Raw genomic sequence first — 24,934 nt, 5'->3', positions numbered from 1 at the left:
CCTTCATCTGCACTCGTTCACAATCACTGGAATATTAATCTGCCACACTCTTCAAAAGCACACACACACACACACACACTTCATGTTGTCTGGTCTCGTCAGTCTCTGCATGAGAATGTATCTTCCTGTGATTACTTGCCTTCCTTGTCTTCCTCCATCCGTCGATCCATTAAACTTCATCATCTGTCAGTTCATCGAACCATCCTGCAAAGAAACAAGACTCCTCAGTGAAGTGTTACTGCTCATGTTCATCTCTTTCCTGCTTGAGGATCCTGCACGATCTAAACTATCTGTGAATAAAGACCTGTTAACTTCATCTCTGTCTCATCTCCTGTTTTATGACAATATGTTACATGTGTATCTACCATGTTTTTTAAACAGTTCATATGATACTATTTTATACATTAAATTGTTTTGTTGTTTCTTTGATAAAAGTGTGAAAACCTTGAATCTCAGAACAATCATGAATGAGTGTTTCCTCTTCAAGCCCGTTTATCAGTCCAAATGGCGGTCTCCAATAACATGGGTGAAGGTTTTTGCGCGTTAGCCTACTGTCTTTCCTTTTACACAACACAACAAGATTAAGTGAAATACATTTTCTCATATGTATTACCTCGTTATTTCATCTGACTCCATACATTAAAAAGGTTTAAATTATATCTGAGCATCATTAAAAGTGAGCGAATGTTTGATTATTCTTTTTAACTCTTTTAAGTATATTTTACCTGTTCAAATTAGGAAACTATGTCGCTCAGAGGTCCTCACGTCTTCTGTTTAACGCGGGTCTCACGTACACAAGCTCATCAGTTTTAATCAACGAACAGAGGTAGCCTAATTGCTATATACCTGAGATCGGTCACATTCACGTTTACACAATCAAAGATATTTTGGTATAGCCCCATGGAATTGCATACACTTGAATTGAACTTCAGTAGAGGTATGGCCACTACCCACTACTACAGATATAAGCTGACCAAATTACTTCTTTTATAATAGCTTTGGATTGGCCATAACGTGGTTTCCCACGTACACTTTAAAGTAACATTAAATTAAAACAGAGGTTGCAGGAACATACGAATCCGTTTAATCAACTTGGGAAAACAATTTCAGAGCAAGTTAGAATTATTATGTCAGGTAAATGTATCATGCCAATTTCACAATCAGTTCAAAGATAATAAATACAAAACATCAAATGCTCTGGAAAAAAAGAGAAAATATGTGAACCTGACATTAGGAAATACATGATGCTGAAAGCCTCAGTAAGTCAGCATCACGGGCCAATTTGAGCTACAAATCGGCACGAGCCTTCTTCAGCATCTCCCTAAATACTCCCTAATTTATCTCTAAACTCTTAAATACCTTAATACCTTTTGGTTTACTTCATTGGGAATGAGACCTTTGTACCAGTCGCACTGAGACATTTCAAATGATACCAAACGTGTAATACTGTATGATAATTATTCACATTAAACCATATAGATTCTTGGGTGAATTTTGGTGATCTCAGCATGAGAGAGAAAAAATGTGGGAAGAGGAAAAGAAATGTACAGTAGATTAGGATGATTCTGAGGTGAGATGATTCTGAGTTCAAATGTTAATTTCCTTTGTTCTCTGAGTTGCCCTCTCTTTCATATTTTCCAGATTTACACATTCATGGTGACCATTATGAAGCATGATGTTCTACTTCATGTTCATACTTCCTATTATGTTCTTTGTTAGATGGCTCTATCCCATTAACTACAGATTCACATGCAGAAACTTCGCTGTATTAGAAACACCCTCACAGCAACTAGTTTATTGTAATTTGATGCAAATGTAATATATTACTATTATATTACTTATATCAGTATAGTTGGTTTCTGAAAAGATCTTAAGGGTTCTACAACTTTATAAGCTTTAAAAGTCGATCGTTTATTAACCAGGACGCAAATTAATACTATTTATTTTCATATTAAGCAACAGAATTAAATTACATTCAGTTCATTATCAACACGATGCAAGAGCGTGAATCGCGATATCTGCCTTTGATCTCACTGGTGTCTGATACAGGTGTCATTCCGAGAAGAGAAAACTGTTCCGGCTTGCCTGCACTTCTTTCACTCCTCCTCTCACTGCAGCCGCCTTACCTATAGCCTACTTTCGACCATATTTCAGGCGAGGCACAATCGTTTCGTTTTTCTGACGCACGCCTCGGAGCTTTGGTTTCACGGTGGTTATTAACATCACTTTTGTGTCATGTTCCAAAGGCTTGTTTTGCCAACCGTCAAGAACAAGAAGAAGGGGAAGAAAAAAGAAGAAGATGTTAACATGCCTTTTAACGTATCTGCATCAGCCTGTAAAAAAGGATCTGCATTTATTTTTGTGGCAGTGGTGGTTCTAATTTTGTTCTTGCCATTTTTTTTATTCTACCATGGTAAGACATTTAATTGTTACTTATAATCTCTCTGCCTGGTAACGATAAAAACAAAGTTTACCCAGTTTATTCAGCTCTAAGCTGCTACAGATATCAAACAAATGTTAATTTTCATTGGTGTTGAAAACTTTATCTAAAAGTATAATGTCATCATACTGTGAGTAAATGTTGATATCTTATAGCCTACATTAGGCCTACTGTAGTGAACTGATCATGTAGGCTACCTTGATTGTGATGTCACTGTCAGTCGCTTTGAAAAACAGCTTCTGCCAAGTAAAAATATGTAGACCTACCTGTTGTCCGGTATGTGAAAACAGTTCGCGTCTATACATAGTTCCCACATGACGTCACAACATTGCCGACCCGTCGCCATTTCTGAGACTCGATATAAGACTACCACACCCACCTGTTTTTTAAGGTGTTAAGCGATTTTCGGTTTCAGTGGGCGGGGCTTACCTGGATATCCAAGAGTTTCCGCATGGAGCTGAGAATTTTAGTTCGCTCCTCGTTTCTCAGCATGATTAATGGATTATTTAAAAAAAAAAAAAAAGTAAATAGCCTATAGGTCTGTCGAAAGACTGCATCTCCTTTTGATTGACAGCGATTTCATACAATAAAAAGTCGCTGATGTTGAAGCTGTTCGAGCTCAGTCCCATCGCGGATTTTTCAAAGACAAACTGCAGCAACCTATTTCTTGGTATTTGCTTGTCGAAATTGCTAGCCAATTTTTATAATACATTTCACACAATTATACATTTATACCTTCATTATATTATTACTTATGATATGTTTTATATTATTATTATTAGCCTAGTAATAATTCAAAAATAATTATTAAAATAACCAAAAATATATATTATTAGTATTATACTTTATTATATTATTATTGATACTTTTATTATATTATTACATTCATTTTTCACAGTGCATATTCTTGAAAAGGAACGTAAAATTAAATGAATAATTTTTATGATGTAGGCCGAAAATGAGCTTCCCCTCTTTGAAAGACCAGCAGCCGCCACTGATATATAGGGTGAATTGCCCTAATGTGGGACATTTTTTGCACTTCAGACTTCTGTGACATATTTCGTATATATATTATTATATATATATATACACACACATATACACATATACTATATATATATATATATATATATATAAACTTGTTAGCTCACAGATACATATGCAGGTTTATTTCAGTAATTGCATTCAACAAATGATAACAATTAGTATAAGACTCAAGGTAGGTACAATGCATACGACTAGTTGAAATTTGCTGTGCTTTATAGGCCTACACGAAGTGAATGCACAAAACTTGCAAACTAATAAAAACATTATGAACTTTCAGAACGAAACACATTTGTTTATGTTCGTTCTGAAACTATGTACCTTTTTTTTTTTAAATAATCCACTAAACCTGCTGAGAAACGAGGAACATGAACTAAAATGAACAGTTCCACTTGCATGCCAGGTAAATTCATAAATATTCATGTAAGCTCCGCCCACTGAAACCGAAAATCTCAGAAACTGAAATCTTGTAACAAGTGTGCTTTTCACTTACTTACTCCCATAATGCATGATTGACAAAAAATATACATGTTTGTATTGAACAGTTATGGACCAACACATTTTGTGTGAAAATAAATCATAAAAGTGTTTTTTTTTTTTTTTTTTTTTAAATCGTGTAAATGTATGAGATGGCAAGATGGGCCTCATAAAACCAGGATGGAACAAAATACACAAAGTATTGATATTCAATTACTTAAACTAAAATAATGTTTTTAATAATGTCTATAACACTTTATTCAAAACAAGCACTTTAGCAAAGTTTGTACTATTTTATTTTTATTTTGATAAATAAAATAATTATTTTTGTTCAATATATAAACTGGCAATAAAATGTTATAGAAATATATTTAAAATATATAGTAACAAAATTATTTTAAAAAGTGAGTATTCGGAAAGCATTGATGGAGATCCCGTGATTTAATATAGATTACAGTAGTAACAATAAATTATATTTTATTAAATTATATGATTAATATATTTTTAAATATGATGGTTTCATTATAAATATGGTGATTATCTCTAAGGTGGACCTTATTTACCATCTGAATCTAACCTTGTATTGTATGTTGTTCAGGATCATCCATGATGAGACTCATGTATGTTTGTCGGATGAGTGAATCTGTAAATTAACGATGTTCTTCTGCTGTTTGTTTGCGTTACATTAAGAATCCAGACATTATGTCTCTACTCACAATCTTAATGACCTGTAGAAAAAAACATTTGACAGCACTTTCCTGTTGTTTAGTTTGGTACTATACGGTTATCCGGACCACACTGTGATGACCTACCCCAACCCCGCCCCTAAACCTACCCGTCACTGGGTTTACGACCAACCAAGAGCGGTTGTGGTCAGGTGTGGTCTGGATAACCGTAGTACCTTTAGTTTTGTTTGGCTCATAATTAACTGTTCTTTTCTTTTCCAGGTTTTTTCAATTTTCATACTTTTGGAGTGTCAGTGATGGAGGGAGATTACGTCACTCTAGCCACTGGTTTTCAAACAAACCAACAAGAAAGGATTCAATGGTATTTTAATGACACTCGAATAGCTGAAATTAGCAGAGATCTCAGTGATATCTGTACAGATGTTCAGTGTAATGAAGGCACTGAGAGATTCAGAGACAGACTGAAGCTGGATCATCAGACTGGATCTCTGACCATCACAGACACCAGACCTGAAGACTCTGGAGAATATAAACTGAAGATCATCAGCAGCAGCGACAGCATCAGTGAATCAATCGTGAATGTTACCATTTATGGTGAGTCAATTAATGAACGTTTAAAAGCAGGTTAAAAAGTGTTTAAATCACAGCAGTAATGTTAGATTTTTTTTGCAGAAACATTCAGAGGTGTTCTTTTGTCTCATGCCGTTTACACCAGGGGCCTCATTTTTAACCGTTGCGTACGCACATAACAGGGCCTGAGAGGCAAGAGGCTTACGCCACTTCCCACGCATAATTTGTGATTATATAAAAACTATTTTCACTCTGGAGACGGAGCAGTTTGGCGACACCGATTCACCATCGGTGCCTATCTAATGCCAGAGAAAGCAAAGTTGTTAATCTTCATTATGAGTCCTAATGATAGGTACTGTGCATGTTAAAAATAACAGTTTAAATAAATAAAAGAATTATCTGACCTATGTTTACATCTGATATAGGCTAAACATTTAGATCAAATATGCCATTCTCATTAATGGAGTTAAACACTGAAATTCATCACTGGAATTCATTACCACCCCAACTTAGAAATAATGATTCATTCCCCCATTTCAAATCGCAACTCAAAACACGCATGTTTAAAACAGCCTATTCCACTTGATGTCAATTGAATGTTGTTTTATTCTTTATCTATTGCTGCTTTTAAATGTTTTATGTATCCCTGTATGGTGTCATTGAGTGCCGAGAAAGGCGCCTTTAAATAAAATGCATTATTATTAAGTTACATTAAATCATTACTAGTTACAACATTTTTTTATATTCTAATAAATATAAATATTTAAATATACATTAAATATAAATGTAAATATTTGCTTCCATGATAATAACAGATTGTCAGAGAAAATATTTTCATGCAAATAATGCACCTTAAGGCCTGTCTTTTCCATTAAAAATATACCGTAAATCAAAATAAAAAAAATACTATTTGGCCAGTAGAAAAGATTGAGAAAAACGTTCTCTGAAAGGTATTTATACTATTTGATTCCAATTTGTTTTTTTTATTCCAAGCGTGCCGCACAAGCCCTGAAAATCGAGACCAACTAAACAATTAAATTATACTTCAAATATCTTTTTTCCAAAGATGTGGTGTTCTACGAAAGCAATCCGGTCGAATGCATTTTCAACTACAGGGTTCCCACGGGTCCTTGAAATCCTTGAAAGTTTGTGAATCAGAATTTTTTTTTTTCAAGGCCCTGGAAAGTTTTTGAAAATAAGCATACATAGAGACAGGTCCTTGAAAGTGCTTGAATTTATTTTGTGCAATAAGTTTTCTGGAAAAAATTCCATATTCACTCCGGTCCCCTAATGTGTTATTTCGCCAACAGTTCATGGCCTATGCATACTAGCTTGCTTGATTTACACTAGTTAAGCGCATTTACGCGTTACGTTACCAGGGTTTTTCCTGCATAGAGAATTATGAGGCGGCCGCCTCCGTCAAATTTCGTGCCGCCTCCGGCTCTCGACAATAAAAAATAACTAGGGAATCACCGAAAACGTGAGGATGATTCTGTTTTATTTCATTTAATGTAAGTGGTGATTGATAGCCTATAGTTGATCTGCATAATATAGGCCTACCTAATATACTGACGGTAACAATGTTGCGCTGTTGAGGCTTGCGCAGTTATTTATAACATATTATAGTTAAGAAACAATATATAACCTAGGCTACACACGACCAGAGAGCTGTTTGCCTGAATGCCATCAAGATTGAAACCAAGACTGATTTCATAACAGTTCAATAAACAAATAGTTCAAATTAAGTCACTTACATTTTAGACGCAATGACTGTTTTTGTTCTGTTTCAGCAGCGAAAAAGTTCCAAACAAAGATCACAGAACCATAGCGCATCTCACACAAACACTTGTTGCATTACTGAATGATTAAGCGTTTTGAACAAATCGGTTGAGTCAAAGATTCAATGACCCATTCTTAAACTGCCTCATTCTGAATAAATCAGCCGTTTTGAACAAATCGTTTGAATAAATGACTCAATGACTCGCTCATTAAGACGGTCGCCTGCCGCCTCCTACTGGCGGTTTAGTTTCATAAAGTATCATTCTTTTCAACATTCCTTATTTGTATATTCAAAAATATTTAAAATAATCTAATTTAATACAGTTATAATTTTTCAATGTAAATTATTTTATTTGATTGGTAACAGCCTAGTGTCTTATTATTTTAATTGAATATATTGATCAAATGTAAGAATTTGAAATGAAAGATGGAGATACATTTAATAAAAATTAGGGGAAAAATGCCCTTTACAAAAGGTACAAAAAAATGTGTGTTTTCAAACAGTGATGTAATGAAACATTGACAACTTAAGTTTGAAGGGAGTAAAGCCTCTGTTAGGCTATTAAGGAATTATGTAATTTTGCCAAAAGAAGAACTTTTATTTTAAATGAATGTTCATTTTAAATCAGCCTACTTCAGTGTTATATGTTACCATATTATCATGCTTAACACTCATTTGAATAATTGTAATGTGATGATCAGATGCAGATATCTAAATCAAAGAATATGGGCGGTTTTGCGGGTGGATTATTTCTTTTTAACAGTGGATTCGGGCAGATTCGGGTGACTCAAAGTGCACCAGATTAATGAATTTATCTTTAAAATGTACAAAATTTTCTTACGGGGGGGCATGCCCCCGGACCCCCCTAGAGGTACCTTGAATTTGAGGGTATTGGACCTGGAAAGTCCTTGAAAGGTCCTTGAATTTGAAGTTAACCAAGGTGTGGGAACCCTGCAACTACCTCTGGAAGTGGTCGAATGTGGACAAGCTCAAAGCGTTTTAGACTCCGTTTACACCTGCATTCATCAACTTGTGAGCTACTGATCAACCAAAATGCATCTTAATACCAGGTGTAAACAGGGCCTAATTGTATTTTAATGCAGTAAATTCTTAATATCTTTGAAAACACATTTACTGTTAAAAGGATTTCATGTAAAATTTTTTTTTTTTTTTTTTTTTTTTTTTTATGTGGGCAAACATAAATGTTGCTTTTCAAAGAGCATGAGAAATTTGTTTTTATATCCACAGTGCTTTCACATCGTTGTTTTTGTTTTCAAAAATTTCCTTCAATCCGCTTGTCACAGAGCTACCCTCATTTCTTTGTGACCCCGTTGTTAGCCCTTTCACAAAACACATGAACACATACTTGGTTTTTAAAAGACTCTTTATTTACCTTGATGTACCAGCGACAGGAGAGCTGGATTAACCACACAAAAATACCTACAACTATACTGTTGTGTCTCAGCCGGCCACCTGAGCACTAACCCAAAGGACATTTAAAGTTTGCTACAGACTGTTGATTATCACCTGGATCAGCATACATGGTGGTGGCCATCTTGATTTGGGTAAAAGACTAGAATGGGCTTTTCTCATGCTTTTTATACCTGTGCTGTGCTGCATCATGGGGAGTGGGAGATACCAAGTATGGTGGGAAAGGAGGGGGAATTGCTTGATGTTAATGTTTACTTCCTCTAAATTATTGCTGAAGTTTACTTATTGAAGTTTGTGCTGTTATTTAAATTTGTGTGGTGAAGGAAATGGAGTTACTTGATCACATACTTTTACTTGATATTTATTACATGTTCATGGTCTTTATTACTTCCCCATGTGATTATTGTTGAGAAATGGTTGTACCCAGGTGTATAAATCCTCACATAATGAAGTGATCAAGGAGGGATTAGTGAACAAGAAATGAAAAACATTAAAGTTAAAGAAGGGATTGATAAGGTTAATAACAATATTTGTAATGCTATATTGATATCAGCAAGTCAGTCTATTCCAAGGAAGGGAGGTAGAAAAAAAAAAGAAGATTGTGCCATGGTGGACAAAAGAATGTGATAAGGTAATTAAGTCTCGAAATAAAGCGTTTAAAATGTTAAAAAAGAATCATAGTTTTCAGACCTTCATTGAATAGAAAAAGAGGCAAGCAAATGTTAGGAGAATCATAAAAAATACAAAACAAGACTTCTGGAGGAGGTTTTGTAACACAGTGGGAAGGGAAACTGGAATTGGTCAAGTATGGAATATGATAAAAAGAATGAATGGGATAAAAAGAGAATTTGGGTATCCAGTATTAAAAGATGGAGATACAATAGCAATAAAAGATGAAGAGAAAGCAGAAATGCTTGCAAAAAGTTTTGTTAAAATACATAAAGCAGATAATATTAGTAAGGAGGGTAAAAGAGGAAGGGAAAGGACATTGGAACAGTTTAAAGACTTAATACAGAATGAGGAATACAATAATGAACAATTAAATATGATATTTACAAAGGCAGAGTTAAATCGAGCTCTTAGGAAAACCAAAAATTCAGCTCCAGGTATAGATCAGATTTGTTATTTAATGCTAAGACATCTTAGCGAAGTATCTAAGGATATTTTATTAAATATGTACAATAAATCATGGGAAGAAGGAAAATTACCACAAAGGTGGAAGGAGGCGGTGATAGTACCAATACGTAAACCGGGGAAGGATAGAACAAATCCAGGAAATTATAGACCTATTGCGTTGACATCTAATATTGGCAAAATAATGGAAAAAATGGTGAATGAAAGGTTAATGTATCATGTAGAAATTAATCAATTCTTATCCAAATATCAGAGTGGTTTTAGGAGAGGGAGAAATACAATGGATCCGGCTGTGTGTTTAGAACATGAGATAAGAAAAGCACAAATAAATAGAGAAAGTGTAGTGGCTGTCTTTTTTGACATAGAGAAAGCATACGACATGATGTGGAGAGAAGGGTTGTTAATTAAACTGTATAAGTTAGGTATCAAAGGTCAAATGTATAGATGGATCAAGGATTTTTTATCAGACAGAACATTAAAAGTGAGAATAGGAAACAGTTATTCAGAAAAGTTTACAATTGAAAATGGTACTCCACAAGTAAGTATAATAAGTCCTTTATTATTTTCCATTATGATAAATGATGTGTTTGAAGATTTGGATAATGGGCTGGGTCTCTCACTCTTCGCTGATGATGGGGCAATCTGGAAAAGGGGAAAGAATATTGATTTTATTATGAAAAAATTACAGGAGGCTATTACAATAGTTGAAGAATGGTCATATAAGTGGGGTTTTAAATTTTCAGTTGATAAAACAAAAATAATGTTGTTTACAAGGAAGAAAATTGGAAGTGAGGTGAAACTAAAGTTATATAATCAAGAACTGGAAAGAGTAAAATATTTTAAGTTTTTGGGGATATGGTTTGATGAAAGAGTTACGTGGGCGGTGCATATTCAGAATATAATAAATAAATGTAAGAAAATAATAAATACAATGACATGTTTAGTTGGTAGTGAGTGGGGGGCAGATAGGATGGCATTAAAGGCAATGTATAATGGATTGATTAGATCTGTGTTAGATTATGGGTGTGTGGTTTATGGATCAGCTGCAGAAACGTCTCTTAAAAAGTTAGATAATATACAAAATCAGGTATTTAGACTATGTACCGGAGCTATAAAATCTACTCCAATTACAGCACTACTGGTGGAAATGGGGGAAATGTCTTTGGAAATGAGAAGGGTACAGCTATCATTGAATTACTGGGTTAATTTACAAGGCCATAGTCAAGAACATCCAACACTAGACACGTTAAAACCAAAAAGTTTTGGATGGACTGTGATACAGAAAGCAACAGAACTTAAAATTAATCAATTAAATGTTAGTCCTATACTGTTCCATTACCAGTAATAAAACCTTGGGTACTTCCAGATGCTATAGTTGATTTTACATTGTTAGAACAGAGAAACAAGGGTAAGGAATGTAATTCATATAATGTACAGACATATATTAATGAGTACTACAGTTATGTTCAGATATACACAGATGCATCAAAGAGTTCAGACAACAAGATAGGAGTAGCATTTACTGTCCCAGAGTTTCATATCAATAAGGAAAAGGATCAGTGATGAGCTATCTGTTTATACAGGGGAAATGGTTGCATTATTATTAGAAATACAGTGGATAGAAGAAATAAGACCTGTGAAATCAGTTATTTGCTCAGACTCATGTTCATCATTGGCTAGTTTACAATACAGTCATTCAGAAAGTTGACCAGATATTTTAATGGAGATAATGCAAACAATGTACAGAATTCAAATGATGGGGATTACAGTAGTATTTTTGTGGGTGCCTGCACATGTTGGTGTCCAAGGAAATGAAATTGCAGATAAAGAAGCAAAAGAAGCAGTTAAAAACAATGACATTAATTTAATTGTTAATTTAAGTAAGAATGAAGTTAAGAGTATTATCAAGAAGAGACTAAAGGAAAGGTGGCAAAAACAGTGGGATAAGGAGAAAAAAGGTCGGTGGTTCTATAGAATTCAAAGGAAAGTGGGAGAGATGAGAATTGCAGGGAAAAACAGGAGAGAAGAAATAGTAATATCAAGGGTGAGATTTGGACACACAAGATTAAATAGTACACTATATAAAATGGGTAAACATGATACGGGAAGATGTGATTATTGTTGGCAAGAGGAAACAGTAGAACATGTTTTAATGCATTGTCAGAAATATGAGAATGAAAGAAGGTTGTTAATTCATAATTAAAAAAAAATAAAAATGCAATTTATACCAAAGTATATTCTGCAAAATAACTCGAGAAATGAGTGTTATATTTTTATTCTTCACTTTCTTGAAGAATCTAATTTGTGGGAGAGAATAAAAAAAAAAAAAAAAAGAAAAGAAGTCGTCTTGATCCACACTCCATACCAGTTGGTGGCGGAAATACACCATTTTGTTGTTTGTCAACCGCCAATCAAATTCAAGAAGAAGAAGAAGATCAAGGAGGGGATAAGACTGGTGGTAGTGAATGCTGTATCAGCTGAGTACTCTGATTGAAGTATTAGACCTGATGCAAGGTTATTGGGGTTTTTTTGTATATTGAAGGTTTTTTTTTTTTTAAATTTTTCGTGCTTTGGCACCTGTGAACACCCTGCACTTTACTGGCTTGGGAGAACTTAAATAAATATAAAAATGGCATTTAACATGTTATTTTGAAGAACTCTGGATGTCTCTGTGACACCGCTGTTTGTTTGTGTTTCAGTTGTTAATGGTAGGCCTACAGAACCTAATAAAAAGTCAGTGAAGGAGGGAGCACCTGTTACTTTAGATCCTGGTGTAATAAAATACCTTAACGTTTTGATGACGTGGTATTTTAATGACATTCTCATCGCTGAAATCACTGGATATCAGGGTAAGATCTGTGAAGATGAACAGTGTAATTGGAGATTCAGAGACAGACTGGAGCTGGACTATGATACGGGATCTCTGACCATCCATGACATCAGAACCACAGACTCAGGACTCTATGAACTACTGATCAACAGCACTATCACTGTGAAGCGCTATGGTGTTACTGTTTGTGAGTATAACTTAGTTCCCTTGAGCACTTTTAAAATATAGTTCTTTTTTAATCTGCCCAGGAAATGCTTGCATTGCGGGCTATTAGGAAAAAAAAGACATTTTCACTCCGTATTAAACTATAGTTGAGATCATCACCTTCACATGCACATCAAGTTACATTACAACAAACAAAACAAATAAATGCTGTTAACAAGTCTAAAGTTATTAACATGAAAAATGCATAGAATTAGTTTTTCTGTAAACATTGTTTCCTTTTGAGCAGACAGTGTTGATGCTGTTTTAGCTGCTGCTATTTATTTATTTATTTATTATTAAAATATGCTGTCATTTAATAGTTAAATCAATGCCATACAATTGATGACCAAAGTAAAAAGGTGTAAATATCAGACAAAGATTGTTAACATCATCAGTGACTCTCTAGTAATAATGTGTGTCTTCATCTGTTCCAGATCCATATCATTCTTCAGGAGCTGTAGCAGGAATAAGTGCTGCTGTTGTTCTGCTTTTTGCTGCTGCTGCTGTTATTGTGATTTAATATAAGCAATATAAGAGAATGTGAGTATTACACACATCAATATATACAGTATTACATACAGCCTCATTCAAACTGTCAGTTCAAATGCAGAAACAAAGTTGTGTTGTTGTAATGTGCCTGTCGAACAGAGTATTACAATGTAATAGAATTGAACTTTGAGACTGGCAATTAATAAGACAATATTTGTATTGCAAGCCCCTTTATGTTGCTTTTAGCGTATGCCTAACAATGCAACGTTATTTCAGAAACCAATGCAGATATTCCGGAAAAACGAAAGTGCGCCACGGGACTCACAAATCGAACCTGTACAGTTTTAAAATGTGGACAGTCAATAAAGCCATGTTTACACCTGTTAGTAAGATGCGTTTCGGTCGATCGGATGCTAAATACAGGTGTAACAGCAGCTCCTATAGCTGCCGATGGCTTGGTTATATAACATGCTTTGCGCACACCGGCAGTCTTTTAGTTAATCTCAACTCTTTGGTAACTTTATAAAAACAAAATGCAAACAGTTACATATTTTAGACAGTGAACATCCAACTTTGTGTGGTAAAAACTGTATGCATTCCTCACCAAGCCTTCTAACTCTACGTGAAAAACATCGGTTTAAAAACCCTCTGTGCACATACTGGCTCCACCTTGTGACAGCCCGAAATTCATCTACATTAACACTGGCTCCAACAACAGGTGTAAACGTGGTGTAAAACACGGAGCATGTCCTTTTTTAACCACTTCCAGAGGTAGTCGAAAACATTTGACCGGATTGCTTTAGTAGTGTAGACGCTCATGAGGTTGAATGCATTTTAACAGTCGGAAAAGACATCTTTTACGTCTTTTACGCATTACATAAACATAATGGGAAGAGCTCTAGCCAGATGGATTCAAACTTTGACCAAACAAACCAAGCACAATGTTCTCTTACCATTTTTGATTTCTAACACAGACTCACAGCGTTCGGCTGCTCTTGCGTCTGTCAGAGCAGAAACTAAAGCTGCTGCGCTCCGTATGTTTTTCCATCATGTCCGGGTGTGTTCACATGTACATTTCTTAAGCTTATTTTGTTCACCCTCCCCTTGAAGAAATCAGGTCAGAAGTGGTTGAAAGTGGACAAAAGAGACGGATTAAATCACCAGGTGTAAACGGGAATGTCTTCCTCGTCTACTTGTGATCCGATCGACCAAAACGAATCTTAATACCAGGTGTAAACAGGAATTAATTGTAAATCAAATTCCAATCAGATAAAAAAAACTCTGAAAGCAGCTGCATTTACATGGACTTTAATAATCCGCTTGTAATCGGATTAGCAGCACAGTCGGAATAAAAATCACGTAACCACATCTATCGGAATGAATTTGCTAAATCTGATTAAAATTTTATTTTGATTGTAAGAGGTGGTTTAAAAAAAAACAGATTCAGATCTGTGAGTTTGCAACGTGTATTTTATGTGATTTGATCAAAAAAAAAAAAAAACATTGTATAAAAACACCAGTTATAACTGACTCTTCTGCTGTTCCCATGCTGTTTTATTTTATAATAAATAACAGGGGCATTAATATCATACATTTATTTTCCATAGGCTGTTAAGACCCTGGTCTATGGTCAGGGTGTAACATAAATAAACAATAAACAGTTATCTTTATTTTTTTGTCACAATGGAACCAGCTCATCACATGTGAGGCAGTGCAGGAACAATACATCATAAATTAACTCTCAAATAATCTTAATAGTATAAAAATTCAATATGCAACTTATGTAGAGAGCAAGGAAAGAGTATCAATACTGTCTTATTAATGCTCACTAATACAATAGTTCAAGCATATTAGATGTGCAGGGCTGTTTAGGAAAGATAAATGTTGCTATGTTAAATCTCACTGTTTCAGACAATTGCGTGGAAACATTTTATATTATTGTAGTACAGAAGATGAAACTGTGATTCAGTTTATCAGACTGAAGATTCATTAAGAGAGCTATTTTGTCATTAGAGGTGTTGCTGGATTGTTTCTGACGTGTGAAATCAAAAGACACTCTTCCAGTGCAGTGCTGCGTTTATCAACTTTATTAATCTCAAAGCTTGTATGTCATTCTAAACTCACAGTTGTGATGCACAAACACATAGTAAATCCCACAAGCTTGCTTTCACCTGCATGCCCTGACATGCTCAAAAAATGTGCTTTCCTCCATTACACACCTGACTTCTCTTACCAGGGTTCCCACCAGTCCTTGAGATCCTTGAATGTTTGTGAATCTGATTTTTTTTTTTTTTTTTTAGGCCCTGGAAAGCTTTTGAAAATAAACCTACATAGATACAGGTCCTTGAAAGTGCTAGAATTTATTTTGTGCAAGAAGTTTTCTGGATTTTTTAAAAATATTATTCCCTTTGGTCTGCAAATGTGTTATTTCGCCAACACTTCGTGGCCTATGCATATAGCTTGCATGATTTATGTTAGTTACACACATTTACACGTTACGTTAAAGTAGTTCACTTTAAAATGAAAATTAGCCCATGATTTACTCACCATCAAGTTATCCCAGGTGTATATGACTTTCTTCTTTCAGATGAATACAATCAGAGTTATATTAATAAACACCCTGATGCTTCAGAGCTTTATAATGGCAGTGGATTGCAACCATCAGTTTGAAGCTCATAAACGTGCATCCATCCATCATAAACAAACTTCACGGGAGGGGGAGGGGAGGGGAGGAGGAGGGGGAGGGGGGGGGATATCCATACAATGTAAAATTCTAGCTTCTGGCCAAACGGACATATTCAGTCTACTTATGCCTAAAGCGCAACTTACGCAACTTGTGACATCAGAAATAGAGTAGTAGTGTGCATCATGGCGTATCGTAAATATCAACAGTACGTTGCATTACTCGCACAAGTTGCGCTTTAGACTTAAGTGGAATCTGTATGTTTGTTTGGTCGGAAGCTAGTTATTTTACTTTATAAAGTGTAAAATATGGATATTTTTCTTACACTAACTCATTGCTTCCCTTCAGAAGGCCTTTATTAACCCATCAGAGTCGTGTAGAACTTTTATCATGGATAGATGCACTTTTCTGAGCTTCAAGCTGATGGTTGCCAACCACTGTCCACTGGCATTATCAAGCTCTGAAGCGTCAGGATTTATTAATGTAACTCCAATTGTATTAGTCTGAAAGAAGAATGTCATGTACACCTAGGAGAACTTGAGGGTGAGTAAATCATGGGCTAATTTAATTTAATGCAATGCTAATCAACATAGCCTGTATCATATAATTTAATCAAATATATTCTCACTCTGTTTAAGAAGCAATATGAAACCACAGAAGTAATTTCAAACACCACTGACATGTATTGTGATTTTAAACAAAAAATTATATTAAACTCATAAATTGTAGTGTTCGACGGTATGCTAAGCAAACATACTAGCTTTACCATTCCATTGAACTGTGTCCATGTATTTAAGTCACTAAGTTACATTGTTCTTGTTCCGTCCATGCAATAACTGCGTCCATGTTATGAGCCATGTTTTTTATTTACTTCAACTGCTCAGTGCTCTGGTATTATCAATGGGATGGCCCATTTCAGGAGTTGCCATAATTCAAATTTAAAATCAGAATATGAGCATAGCTCACTTACATTCACTAAAATATTGAAATGTTAGCGATACTGATTCAAAACACGAGCGCCAGCGATTGAATGTCAAAGCGCGGTTTGAACGCCCCGCCCCCTAGCCGAACTGGAAGTTTTGATTGGTTTGCGCCAGAGTCAGACCTGTCAGTTATTGGCTGAAGTGCTTCAGATATGTCTGTTATTGGCTGAAGCTCCACAGCAGTAGTTTGAAAAGTGTCTGTGAAATGTCAGCTGGCCCTGTTGCTCCGTCAGCACCTTTGTCAAAGTACTTTGTACTTTTGGTGAAAAATACATGTAGAGAAGTTGAATACTTTTTTTTTTTTTAACTCAAGTAAAAGTAGCCTACCACAATTTAATTATACTCAAAGTAGAAACAAATTAAACAAAAGAATTTAGTTAGTTTCCACCTCTGACTAGGTAACAAAGGGTCATTGGAACCAATAGTTTAAAAGGTAATTAAACCCCTGGTCAGAGCCTGACTCCAACCACTGGCAATATTTGAAAAATTGCTGGAAACTGGAATGCGCACCTGAGTGGAGAAGCCCATTTCCACCTCTATTGCGTTACCATCCTGACCACTGTACTAAATACAGATAAATCTACGCTAACCTGAAGCTATCCTAACTGATGCAATACTATGCTACTAACTATGCTTCTAACAATACTACACTAACAACTATGCTAATTAACACAAAATAATCTAAATAACTATATAAATGCTATGCTAAATAGATGCTAAAATACTCTATCCTGATCATTTTCAATACTCACAATTCCAACTCCTGACTTGCTACAGTGGTTTTGAATCTAGATGGTTTTTGTACTGCCAAGGGCGTGGTGAGTTCGTACCAAAGGCGTGGTGAGCTGGAACCTGCTTATGTCACGTGCCACCGCTTACGTCACGTACCACCGCAAACATCCAATAGGAAAATTCAGTCAGACGTTTTTATACCATATATTGTAGAATTAAAACACTTTATATCCAAATGTCAAAAAAGTTACTCGAATCAATGAACAGCACTAATAAAGCCCCATTCTTACAGATCATTAACTAAAAAAAGTTGGTTTAGGGTTTAGTTACCGTTTAAGTGACCATTTCTTAGTTAAAGCATTTACTTTACTGTTCTATTTCTATACTGTTCTTTAGTGTCCTCTCATTGAGAGAAAGAACATGTTATTTTGATGTTTTAGTCTCTTATTTTTATAGCCCGACCATATCCAACCTTGAAGGAGCTGTGTGTGTGTTAGTATTCTTGGTTACAGGTTAAGGAAAAAGTGGCATTATTGGAGATTGACTTGTTTTCTTTGACATGTCGGCGCCTAGACACACTTGTGACCTCGGAGGAACACTCGTACCAAACTCCGGGTCCTGGTAGCAGCCATACAGATTATGGAGATTTGCTATTGCCTATCCATGTGTGATTTTTTTTTATATGTTTAGCTATTTCTTAGCCAGTCAGAATCATTCAACCTGAAGCAAGAACATATCTTAGACCTTGCTGAAGGGTATAACTGCTGTGATCTTTATAAGAAAGATCACTGACTTCTGCCTGCTGAAACTGCAAACTATCTACAGTAAAGCTTTTCTTTAATGTATTATAATTCTTGACTGCATAAATAAATTGACTGCACTTCTAACTCCTGGTCTTAATTAATCATATATCTGGTCCTTGGGTCTTTAACTGTATATTCCCTAACATCCCTAACATGATGCATTATGATAACTTCAACACCCCTAATTGTTTGACAAAAATATAATTAGCTATTAAAAAAATCACATGTAATTATGCATTTTGCTATGAATTTTATAATTGTAAAAAAAAAATGGTGTCAATAATCGACTAGTAATCCATCAATTTTTAAATAATTGAGCCTATATGAATAAAGAGATCTCTTCATTTTGTCATTCATTTAGTTTATTCAGATTTTCAGGAAATTCATGTTTACATAATCTTGTATGATACACTTTCCCTCCAGCATCTGTTGGTTTGTGTTTCAGGTGTCTCTGCTGCTGAACGAGATGGAGTGAAGAGAAAGTCAATGAAGGAGACTGATATTTGTCACGGATTCAGACAGCATGCCACTCGTTCACAATCACTGGAATATTAACCTAACACACACACACACCAACACACACACTCCTGTTGTCTGGTCGTGTCAGTCTCTGCATGAGAATGTATCTACCTGTGATTATTTACCTTTTTCGTCTTCCTTCATCCGTCGATACTTCAGACTGTCCATCATCTGTCTGCTCATCTAACTCCGCGGATCCTTAAAAAGTCTTAAAAGGTCTTAAATTAGATTTTTCAAATTTAAGGCCATAAAAAGTCTTAAAAATCAAGTTTTTTTAAAAAAAATGTCTTATTTTTACTTATGAAAGGTCTTAAATTTTAGATGACACTTTGACTTATACTTATCTAAATGCTTTCGAAATTAAAATCTAATTAGCGAAGGCCTACGTATTATTTTTTTAAATCTATCTTAGTGGATTTGCTTGTTCACGTGATAATTCGCGTCACTTACGGCAGTATAGCCTGCATCTGTCTCCTGCACGCGAGAGGAGTGAAGAAAACGAGTAAATGTCAGCTCGATTGTAAGTTCATTCTTTATGTGCTTAGGAGTGTGCAATGTTGTCTATGAACTATGATGATATTGTAATCATTGTTTTAACTATAGCCTACGAGGCACTGCGATTGCGAGCTGACATCGCGTTTGTCTCTCATGCTTGCTTTCACTGCGTGATGTGTCAGTGCAGTTAGATGTCCCCAAATTAGTTTTTGTCTTATATTTACATCATATTATGTTGTTATATTAGAATATCACATGAGCAAGAGTGCCGTTTTCCTTTGCACAACTGCAAATGTGCTATTTATTTTATACAACAGTTAAATTAAAAATAAAGTTAACATTGTGAGTTACTTTTTGGACACAATATTGTCAATTTTCACTTTATATCGCAGACGAGAATTTCATAATGAAGCCGCAGTCCAACAGACAGTGATGTTTTTTTTTTTTTTTTTTTTTTTTTTTTTACTGAAATCCGCGTTTTGAACGAATCCTTTCAACGATTCAATGAACAATCACTTGTTTTTTGAACGAATCAGCCGTTTGAACAAATCCGTTGACTCCAACAACTCGCTTATTAAGACAGTGACTTGCCGCCACCTACTGGTGGTTTCAGTTTCATATAAAGTATCCTGTAATTAAAATGTTAAAATTATAAATCATTTCATATTTAAATATTGAATAGCTTTATTTATGCAATTGTAAAGTGTAGACTGAAGTGTAGATATAGTGATGCCGCTTCTGTCACCTCTGCACTGCAAGGATGGATTTTAATTTAATTATTTAATTTGACATTTGTACTGTGTTATTCTAATTTAATTTAATTTGAATGTTAGAATTTGACATAAAAGGTGATGCATACCTCTAAATACGTTTAGAAACAATGTCCATATATAGGTGAAAATGCCCCTGGAAATCAATTAAAGGTGGCAAATATTGCCCCTTAATAAAAAATGTTCATTTCTGTCACTGCTGTGAACTGACCACTATAGAATATAAAAATTATGAATATCTTCGTGGGTCTGCTGTCAACAACAGGCCTAAACCAGCCGGGATACCAGTACAAAAACACAATCAGAAAAATATCATCTAATTATTATCAACAAAACTTTGAAAATATATAGACATATTTTTGTCAAAATTGCGCACCCCTAATGTACGGTATTAATTTTGATTTCTTCAGGTCTTAAAAAGGTCTTAAAAAGCCTTAAATTTGACTTAAAAAATTGTGCAGATACCCTGTAACCATCCTGCAAAGAAACAAAGACTCCTCAGTGAAGTGTTACTGCTCATGTTCATCTCTTTCTTGCCTGTTAACTTCATCTCTGTCTCACCTCATGTTTTATGACAGTAACCTGACAGTCTACCAGGCTTTTTTAAACGGTTCATATGATGCTAAATTTATCAATTATTTTATTTTGTTGTTTGGGTATAATAGAATACTTGCTTTAATGTAAAAAAACACACATATATTCCAAGTCTGTATTAAAGGGATAGTTCATCCCAAAATTTTAATTGTCATTTATTCGCCCTCAAGTTGTTCCAATCCTGTATGAGTTTGTATCTTCTGTTGAAAAGAAGATATTTTGAAAAATATTGGTAACCAGACTTTGCCATTGACTTCCATAATAGGGAAAACAATACTGTGGAAGTCAATGGCTATTATAGTCAACTGTCTAAATAACAACATTTTTCAAAATATTTTAATTTGTGTTCATTAGAAGAAAGAAACTCATACAGGTTTGGAACAACTTGAGGGTAAGTAAATGACAATAATCCAAAAAAGTGTGATTTACTAAACTGATCCGAGGGGAAACCTTCAAGCCAAAAAATACTGGGTGCATTGGTATATCTCTTCCTAAAACTTGACTAATTTCCCTTTTAACCCCCTGCCAATACACTTTTGGGACATTCCCAATATATGCACCTAGCCCCTTTGTCATTGTGAAAATGGCAAAGAACTAACAAATTTGGCAACCACCAATGGAACTCAAGAATCTCATTTTCATTTTCCAATCAAATTCCTTCCACATTTGACTGCTAATTAATACTCTTATGACAGCTGCTGGCACATCCATTTATTCACATCTCATCCTCTATTTAACTCTAATTCCCTATTTAATGTGATGTGAAATGTCATCAGTCCTGCATTAACTTCATATATGTGCTTATATATTTCTTATTTTAATAATTCCTCTGTAATAGTTAATAATTGTTTATTTTTGTGCATTATATAAGCTATTATAAAACATTTACTCCAATACAGTAGTTTGAATGAAGTTAAACCAACTACATATAGTACATTGTCAATCTATGTCTGTATCCCATTTTATGCATGTCAACTCAAAAAAAAAAACACTGATACATTTTATTTCAAACCAAAGATGATAATTGTATAAAAGAAATATGTACACATACAGATAATCACATATCTGTACATCAACAGACACACACACACACAAACACACACTTCAAATCTACTCAGCTTGAAATTCCCCTCCATCATTGAAAAAACAAACAACTGAGCAACAACCCACAACCTCCTTAAAGACTCCTTCTGCCGTTACCCACATACCCAGGTGGGCAGTCCTTGTATACTTCAGTGCAGTGCAAGCACATAGTCAACGAGTAGAGCACCAGGAACTCTTGCTTATATTGTCTGGAAAATGCACTCCACTTCACAACACCTAATTTGTATAAAATACAGAACAAACAATATTGAATCATTTTGAAGAAAGGCATTAACATAGTACAGAGTCATACAAGGAATTTCTTTTTTAAATATTTTATACATATTATAGGAAGATGTTAGACAAAGATATGTTTGAGTGTTATTGGCTTTGTCTGTAAAGTACCTAAGAGACTTACTTTGTTTATGAACAACATAAACTAGTTTTAAAAAAGTTTGTCAAGAAAGGCAAACATTAGGTTGGCTTGAGAAAGCCTGAAAGTTTGAAAAAGTTTGAAGATTTTTAGTTTGAAGTTCAAAGTAGTTTTCAAGCTGAAAGTTTTGAAGCCAATGCAGTCTATCAGACACAGACAGACAGATAGGCAGATAGAGATAGATGGATAGACAGACAGTCAGATAGATAGATAGAAATAGATGGACAGAAAAACAGACTTTCTCAAGTACCTTTTACAGTACTCACAGCTTAGATTTAAAGAACTTACTGTCCAGCCATACAAAGTGGGCCTCTTCTCTGAATTTGGGCTTTCTGACAATGTACCTGAAAATCTTGCATTTCAGTGAAAGCAAAATACAATGTTTAACTCCATTACTTTTTTATTCATTTTACCACAAATTTATTTTCTTTATTTTACTTGCTCATATTTCATGCAAATAGGGTTCAATTATTAGAAAACTGTAAATAAAGATGAGAACCAACGTATGCATACCACCATATAATCAGTTATACAAATATTCTTAATGTTTTTCTAAAACTCCTTTTGTCTTTTTGTTAAAGGGATACTCCACTTTTTTTTTGGAAATAGGCTCATTTTACAACTCCCCCAGAGTTAAACAGTTGAGTTTATGACGCATGACGCAGTGCCTGAAAATAGTCCCCAGCTCGGTAGCCTATTATCAGGCGGCAGGCGCTGCGTCATATCATTACGCCTGCTGGACTCATGGTACTGCAGCAAAGTTTCTTGATTATTACACAGGAATGAGAGTATAGTTCCTAGCCATATCAGCCTAGAAAACCACTTTTAGCATAGCTTAGCATAGATCATTGAATCGGACAGGACCATTAGCATCTCTCTCAAAAAAACTACAGAAGAGTCAAGTTTTAGATAGGAAAAATATCGAAACTCTTTGTTCATTTTTTTGAGAGAGATGCTAATGGTCCTGTCCGGTTCAATTCATTATGCTAAGCTATGCTAAAAGTGGTACCGCCAGACCCGGAGATCGGCTGAATGGATTCCAAAATCATAAAACTCAACTGTTTAACTCTGGGGGAGTTGTAAAATGAGCCTATTTACAAAAAAAGTGGAGTATCCCTTTAACTGTTATACTTTCTTGGAATTTTGTTTCAAGGCAATTCCCAAACAGACAAATGGAAATGACTGTGGTGTTTTTGTCTGCAAATATGCAGACTTCCTTTCTCACGGAAAGCCACTTACTTTCAGACAGGTACATGACCAAGCTACAATATTTATATTTCTCACAAACCTGATTCGTAACACTTGTTTGACTTTATCAATAACCATATCTATCCACATCTATATCTATCTAACACACTAGTGTCTACCTCCCTCCCTCTAAACTTAGGAGTAACACTTAGTATAGTAACAACATGGAACACCTTAGCAACTGTATCACTCTCACTGATAAATCTTCAAAAGCTTTAATTTTTTTGTCAAAATCCATCATCAAAGTTTGTCTGTACGTGATTGTTCTCTCTTTCTATGTAGTGTGACATTCCAGTCATATGAAAAGTGATGGTGTGGGAGATAGTACATCAGAAAATCCTGTGAAGATTGTGTCCTGACTGAGATATCCAAAAGCTGAAGTCCTGCCTTGTTCTGCTTGCTGTCAATATTTGATATTTTCTTATTTTAATAAAATTGAGTATAAACAGCTAGTTGTCAGTATGTTGTTTTTGTCAGTATGTTGTTTTAAAATAGCAGTGGAAAAAAGTTTTAAGGTTTAACAGCGTATTTGTAAGTGTATTATAAGAGACAAACATGGATCAATTGTCTTTAACAATTATTTATTCCCTTGCAAGGAAAGGTCAGCAGTCATACAGTCTTACAAAGTGCCTGGAGAGTGTGACAACGAGTGGGGGGTATCCTTCATTCTTTATAGTTGTTCCTCCCCCAAGGTTGTTTTCCCGAGGCTACATTAAGATACATCTTAGCCATAACTAACATATTGTTTAGATTTGTCTATCATACTTAATCATATGTCACCCTTGAATGGAGACTCTCTGTCTCGGTCATACATTCAGTCACATTAACTTTTGTCCGGTCATATACAAGGACATACACATACATAATAAGAATATGTATCGACACCACATTAATTTAATTACCATCATATTTCTAAGATTCTATTAATATAATTAAGTGAAAACATAATAGAACATTACATTTCTTCCACAAAACACACACAGGTGTCTGATGCACATGTTACTCAGTTAGGACAGGTATCTGGCATGAAACCCCTGCAAACACACACAGGTGTCTGATGCACATGTAACTCAGTTAGAACAGGTATCTCTCGTGAAACCCCTGTAAACACACACAGGTGTCTGATGCACATGTAACTCAGTTAGAACAGGTATCTCTCGTGAAACCCCTGTAAACACACACAGGTATCTGATGCACATGTAACTCAGTTAGAACAGGTATCTCTCGTGAAACCCCTGTAAACACACACAGGTGTCTGATGCACATGTAACTCAGTTAGAACAGGTATCTCTCGTGAAACCCCTGTAAACACACACAGGTATCTGATGCACATGTAACTCAGTTAGAACAGGTATCTCTCGTGAAACCCCTGTAAACACACACAGGTGTCTGATGCACATGTAACTCAGTTAGAACAGGTATCTCTCGTGAAACCCCTGTAAACACACACAGGTATCTGATGCACATGTAACTCAGTTAGAACAGGTATCTCTCGTGAAACCCCTG

At 35.1% G+C, this 24,934-nt stretch overlaps 1 protein-coding gene across 2 annotated transcripts; it reads left to right on the top strand.

The window, feature by feature from the left end:
• Positions 1 to 2,352: 2,352 nt before the first annotated feature.
• LOC308701547 (uncharacterized protein) lies at positions 2,353 to 23,828 on the top strand. 2 transcript variants are annotated; one of them, XR_014031468.1, is made up of 6 exons: positions 2,353 to 2,413; positions 4,909 to 5,241; positions 12,262 to 12,579; positions 13,031 to 13,136; positions 18,732 to 23,429; positions 23,711 to 23,828. XR_014031468.1 is itself a non-coding variant. In XM_081383904.1 (5 exons), exons 2-4 carry the CDS (start codon positions 4,944 to 4,946, stop codon positions 13,114 to 13,116), a joined length of 702 nt encoding a protein of 233 aa, XP_081240030.1. In that variant the 5' UTR covers positions 2,353 to 2,413; positions 4,909 to 4,943; the 3' UTR covers positions 13,117 to 13,136; positions 18,732 to 23,746. The 2 variants fall into 2 exon arrangements, 1 of the variants encoding a protein (XP_081240030.1); XM_081383904.1 differs by having other exon boundaries at positions 18,732 to 23,746.
• Positions 23,829 to 24,934: the final 1,106 nt, after the last annotated feature.

The sequence above is a fragment of the Scardinius erythrophthalmus genome (assembly GCF_964197995.2).
Source record: "Scardinius erythrophthalmus genome assembly, chromosome: 14".
Taxonomy (NCBI): domain Eukaryota; kingdom Metazoa; phylum Chordata; class Actinopteri; order Cypriniformes; family Leuciscidae; genus Scardinius; species Scardinius erythrophthalmus.
This window is presented reverse-complemented; position numbering and strand designations above follow the sequence as displayed.

What these genes read in the sequence shown, in the direction of transcription:
- LOC308701547 (XM_081383904.1), top strand. Translation starts at nt 4,944, where the DNA reads ATGGAGGGAGATTACGTCACTCTAGCCACTGGTTTTCAAACAAACCAA. An exon ending in CGTGAATGTTACCATTTATG is followed by an intron (nt 5,242 to 12,261) that starts GTGAGTCAATTA and finishes TTTGTGTTTCAG; the next exon opens with TTGTTAATGGTAGGCCTACA. An exon ending in GCGCTATGGTGTTACTGTTT is followed by an intron (nt 12,580 to 13,030) that starts GTGAGTATAACT and finishes CATCTGTTCCAG; the next exon opens with ATCCATATCATTCTTCAGGA.